Here is a 5,931-nt window from a genome sequence, read left to right on the forward strand (position 1 = left end):
AGGAAGGCAGGAAGGCAGGAAGGCAGGAAGGCAGGAAGGCAGGAAGGAAGGAAGGAAGGAAGGAAGGAAGGAAGGAAGGAAGGAAGGAAGGACATCACTTTACAGGTACAGACTGAAATGGGCTGAGAGGTTGAGTCCCTCAGTATAGAGGAATGTTGCCGGACCCTTTCCTCTGTGTACACTCTGCACATGAGACTTAGGCACTCATCCCTTCAAGAGATAGAGTCCCTCTCCTTACCTGGGAAACTCTCCTCTGGCCTTATGGTATGACTTGGCCGATACAAAGAACATCTCAGAGCATTCAAGGCTGGTCCTTAAGGGGCCATATGGCTTCTGCCTTCCTCATCTTGGAATGCTTCATGGAGACTGTGGGGAAAGAGCCAGTCTGTCTGCTAGAGGAAGAGAGGTCTCAAGGGGGGAACTCAGGCCACCTAACTTATAGCCAGCACCATGTTGGCATTAGGGTGAGGCCAGAAGAGACCTTCCAGCAAGACCACCTACTCACTCCTAAGAATAACTCCAAGAAAAAGTCCAGAAGACAATCAGAATAGGGTCCACCAGAGTGGGGCGCCGGGTGAGGCTAAACCGGCATAGGCTCTGACTACCAGATGAAGCCCTTGGGTGGCCTTCAAACAAATAAGATACCCTTGCTTCCTCTTCCTGCCTGTCACCATCTCAGACTAGGGAATGCAAATGGCAAAGGTACATCAGGAGATGGCCATAGCTGACAGGACTGTCAGGGGCTCTTTGCACACTGACAAGTCTAGGAAGTAATGGCTGTGATGACCTTTGCTTTTAAGATAAGAAAACTGAGGAGCAGATAGGTTGTGGAATTGGCCATGGTCAGCATGCATGAGCTGGAATTTTACCAGCTCTTTATCCTGAATACATAGCACACTGTCTACTAATGTGGGCTAAATGGGCCTCAGTATCTGAGTATTGGAATCTGGTCACCAACATGACTGTGTAAAAGATGAGACCTTTGGTATATGATTAACTCACGAGGATGGAGACCCTAGAAATGGGATCAGCCACCTTATGGAAGGGCTGTGACAACACAATAGCCCTCACTGGCCCTCTTTCTTTCCCATCTCTCCTTTCCTTGTAGAATGCCTGTGATCCCACTTTGTGACTTTAAAAGCTCATCTACACCCTTTGAAACATGTCCCCCTGCACTCTGGACCCCTGTGCCCCTGCATCCCTCCTTGCCAGTGAAGTCCCTGGGGTTGAGTGAAGTTTGTTTGAAACCATGGAACAGAAGATCAAGTATCAACCTTGAAATCCCAGAACCTGGTCAGAGCCTAGGTCCGTGCAAGGCCCCCAGAGTGCTCCACGTCAGACTGGGAAAGTGTCCCTCATCTGGGAAAGTGTCCGAGTGGTGTGATAATCATGTTCTCTGGAGCTGGAAAAGCATCCCTCACCCACCTGGCAAAGCTGCCAAGCAAGGCTTTTCCAGGCCTCTCTGCAGACAGGCACTTTCATAATTACTTGATTAAAACCCAGTTCACATACGTGCAGTGCATCATGAAAGGCCCAGCTTTCTTGATTGGCCACTTCTCTACATAGGCAGAGTTATGCACCCACAGCAAGAACACTCACTTCCTGGTCTGTCCTTTCATCTCTCCAGGGTGCTGTGTGTGTGTGCACATGCCTGTGCAACGTATGTATCATAGGTACATACATACACGTGTGTGTGTGAAGGCTGGCGTCTTTCTCAATTGCTCTCCACTCTATTTCTCGAGTCGGTTTCTCACTGAACCGCTCATAAGTTCAGATTCTCCTGTCTTCATCTCCCCAGCACTAGGATCACAGGCACGCACTACAGCAACTAGCTTCTGAGGGAGACTCTATGGATCCGAACTCAGGCCCTCAGGTTTGCCCAGCGAGCCCCTTACCAAAGACTGAGCCACCAGCCCAGCCCACTAAAGCCCCATTTTAAAGGCACAAGGACTCTGGTTCAGAGACTTCTGGGACTTAGGATGGGAGAAAAAGAAGAGCTAGATCCTGCCTACAGGGCCCTTCCCAACCCCACCCAGTGCCACTGAAAATGCAGCATTTGCAGAGTGAGAAAACAGAACCAGATGTGACAAATCTTACACGTGTGGCCACTTCCGCACCAGACTTTGACTCACAGAGGCACTGAAGGCAGAGAGGTAGCACTGAAGGCAGGGGGAGCACCAAAGGCAGAGGGGGAGCACTGGAGGCAGAGGAGTAGCACTAAGGGCAGAGAGAAGCACTAAAGGCAGAGGAGAGCTCTAAAGGCAGAGGGGAGCACTAAAGGCAGAGGGAGAGCACTGAAGGTAGAGGGGGAGCACTGAAGGTAGAGGGGGAGCACTATGCAGCCAATCCCTTTACAAGGCTAGCACAGGGCCTTGGGCCCAGGACCCAGCTGATAATCTATATTCTGAGTAGACCCAATGAGGTCACAACTCCAATCTAGAAGCAGAACCCTGCAGTCCCTTCAGCACTCTGTAAAAACTTGCCTCTACTGAAACTCCCACATCCCTCTAGACACAGAACATTGGTAGCCATAATGAGCAACCCACTAGGTCACTTGGTGATGTTTGGGCATTTCTGAGACAATGGTCCTCCTTCCCCAAGTCCTCTTCAGCTCAGCATTAGTGTCTCATGGCCCAGGGCAGGCCTGGCTGGAGGGTTCAAGGCCAGACTCTGGAAACCCAAAGCTGATTTCTCCTCGCCCCTATCTGGAGCACAAGACCAGAACTCTGCAAGATCTGGGCCTGGCTGTAGATTCAGAGAACAGCAAGACCCATCCTGAGCTTGCCCTTCAGGATCTAATGCCCCTTTTGTTGTAAGACAAGCCCTCTTTTGACGGATCCGCAGCCAACTTCATCGCTGTTGTGGAGAGACTGTCTAAGCAGGGCTCCATTCTCATCTGACTTGTGATCAATGAGATCAAATGAGCCAGAGACAGTGACCTTCCATCACCCACTCAGTCCTGTCATCTGGTGGGGTGGACATCGGGAATGGTAGAGACCATGCTCTGCACTCTGCAGTAAATTCCTACATATGTTTGCGGATAGACACAGAAATTAAGTAAATGTAATAAAACAAAATTAAAAGTATAAATCTCACAGACAGGAAACAGCTTATCCAAGGCGACAGAGCTAAAGAAAATAGTTATACAGAGGCCACACCATCCCAGGCATGTCCAGCTCCAAGCATGTCCCATGCATCAACCCTACCATCCATCAGCCCCAGCCACCAGGCACAAGTGTCATCCAGGGCTCTTCATCATAGCCGTGTAAGACACACTACTTCACTAGGTCCTGTGTCAGGCTCCCATGTGGCCCTGGTCCCAGCAGCCTCTAGCAGTCAGTGAGCACTTGTCAGGAGACTGGTGAATGGTTTCAATGATAAGGGCAGATCTTAAGGAGGTCTGAATGGTGCTTCCCACCCCTTCACACCTTAGTTGAGCCCTAAAATGTACAAAGCATCACTCCATGTCTCCATCCAGGTGGACATACAGAGACGCAATACCCGCTCATCAGACTTCTTCTTTTCCATTGACCCTGCAACCTGGTATTCTCAAAATCTACCCGTGGTTAATCTTGCCCCAGATTTCCTGGAGAGTATGGTGGACAATACAGATCCTGGGCCCCATCCTGGAGAGGGAGACACTATACCTCTGACAGGGTGCTCAGCAGCTCATCCTAAATGTAAAGAACCAGCCACTGCCTAATATGTGTGATGTGATATATATATCTCCCAGAGGCTAGGAGAGAGATGGCTCAGTTGGAAAGTGTTTGTTATGCAAACATGCAGGACATAAGTTCTGATCCCCAACAGCTATGTGAAGGTCGGGTGTGGCAGTGCCCCTGAATCCCACCAGAGCTTCACTAGTCAGCCAGCCAGCATAGCCAAACCAGCAGGCAGACAAGCATTCCCGAGCATCACTAGCACAGGTCCCTTAGCCCAAGTTCAGGCACCTTCTGCCCAGTTGCTACCTGAGCCCCCACAGACAGCCTGGCCTTGGCTGAATGGCATTCAGGGAGACATACATGTGTGAATGAACATACATTCTCGCTGCGGCCATCTGGTCCTTTTTAGATTTAGCAGAAGTAAACAAGCGAGAGAAAGGTTAGAGGGCTGACCTTGGACTGCCACACCCTGGTACACAGGGGACTAAGTGTGCACACACAGGCATCCAACATACACATACTGTGTGTGTGTGTATGAGAGAGAGAGAGAAGAGAGAGAGGAGAGATAAAAGAGAGAGGAGAGCGACACAGAGAGAGAGTAAGGGTATTCCCGCCATCTTGAGGATGAGTGGCCTTGTGGAGCAGTCAGTGAAGAGCAGGGAGCTTCGAGAAGACACATGGAAAGAAGAAGATATGACATAATGACAGTGTGACTCCTGTTGTCTGAGCCTGGCTAGGAAACTGGCTCACACAGTGTTAGCATCACCTGACATAATGACAGCTCACACGGTATTAGCATCACACCTGTTGTGTAAGGGCAGGGACCGGGTTGCATCCCCAGTTTCCAGAATGGAAGCAGAACTAGATGCAGAATGGATAAACAAATCCTGCTGTGGAGGAGGGGCCCGAGCCTATGATTTCAACACTAAGAGGCAGAGGCAGAGGCAGGGGAATCTCAAGTTGTAAGGGTTACATGGCAAGACCTTGTCTCAATAAGCAAATAATAATAACAATAAGCAAATAATAAGTAAATCCCTGCTTTAATCACAAGGAAAAGAAGCACAGAGATGTTAGTTAGCTTGTCCAAAGCTGCACAGCTTTCAAGTGCAGCCACCAGTACACCCTACATCAGTATTTCTCAACCTTCCTAACACTGCGACCCTCTTAATACAGTTCCTCATGTTGTGGCAATACCCAAACACAAAATTATCTCTCTTGCTACTTCATAACTGTTATGAATCCTAAGGTAAATATCTGAGTGGCTGGTTTTCTTAGGCGACACCTGTGCAAGGGTCACTTGACCTCCAAATGAGGTTGTGACCCACAGGTTGAGAACCACTGCCCTAGACTATGCCTTCCTCAGCCCTGTTTTAGTCTGGGCCCAGAGGTCCCAACAGGTAGCTTGTTGGTGAGTTCCTGGTGAGGAAAACCATTAAAAATGTACTGTCTTACTAGGACGATCTCACACCTGGCAGAGCCTGGCACCCAACAAGCCACTGTGATGCCCATTTGGAAGACAGACAGGCCATTGACATGTGGTGTAGTATACCATTTCCTTGGGAATCCCAAATCTATAGGGGGCTCTGGGTTGGGGAAGGAACTTTATGCACAACAGGAGTAAAAGTGGTGTCCCTTACCAATCCATCACAGTTGCTGATGGCCACAGCTGCTCCGGGCATTCCAGTGACACCTCCAGTGTACACACACTCCTGCTGCAAGGGTTGTCGGAAGAGTTCCCGAAAGTCCTCCTGCCATTCCACCGGGGCCCCTGGGGCCACCAACCTCCGGTTTGGCTGCAGCCTCAAGTGAAGCAGCTTCCCAAAGACAGTCACATTAAAGTAGAGGAAATGGTGCCTCGGACCACCAGGCCTCGGGGTCTCTCTTTCCAGGCTCAGGGGGCTGCGAGCCACGCGGAGGTGGCTCCGTGGTGAGGGAGCTGCGGGGGCAGATACCACATGGGACAAGAAGCGTCCCTGGAAATCCGTGCTGCAGGGCACAGTCACAACATAGTCGTGAAGTTTCCCAGAGAGGTGCAGGTCTGTTGGAGGTAAACACAGAGTCACTTTACTATGCACTGTGCAGAGGTTAAGAGGAAGATGGGAGGGGGGGTATGGGGGACTTTGGGGATAGCATTGGAAATGTAATTGAGGAAAATATGTTATAAAAATATTAGGCCGGGCGTGGTGGCACACGCCTTTAATCCCAGCACTCGGGAGGCAGAGGCAGGCGGATTTCTGAGTTCGAGGCCAGCCTGGTCTACAGAGTGAGT

The 5,931-nt window shown here is 50.2% G+C and overlaps 1 protein-coding gene across 2 annotated transcripts in view; it reads right to left on the bottom strand.

Annotated features, from left to right (window-relative positions):
* Adamts14 (ADAM metallopeptidase with thrombospondin type 1 motif 14) overlaps positions 1-5,931 on the bottom strand; it is a 79,661-nt gene that overhangs the window by 71,713 nt on the left and 2,017 nt on the right. For both annotated transcript variants that reach the window (XM_021174539.2, XM_029482694.1), the window contains exon 2: positions 5,300-5,700. In XM_021174539.2, coding sequence (XP_021030198.1) covers positions 5,300-5,700 — 401 coding nt within the window. The remainder of the gene's footprint in view (positions 1-5,299; positions 5,701-5,931) is intronic.

This window comes from Mus caroli, chromosome 10 (genome assembly GCF_900094665.2).
Source record: "Mus caroli chromosome 10, CAROLI_EIJ_v1.1, whole genome shotgun sequence".
NCBI lineage: Eukaryota > Metazoa > Chordata > Mammalia > Rodentia > Muridae > Mus > Mus caroli.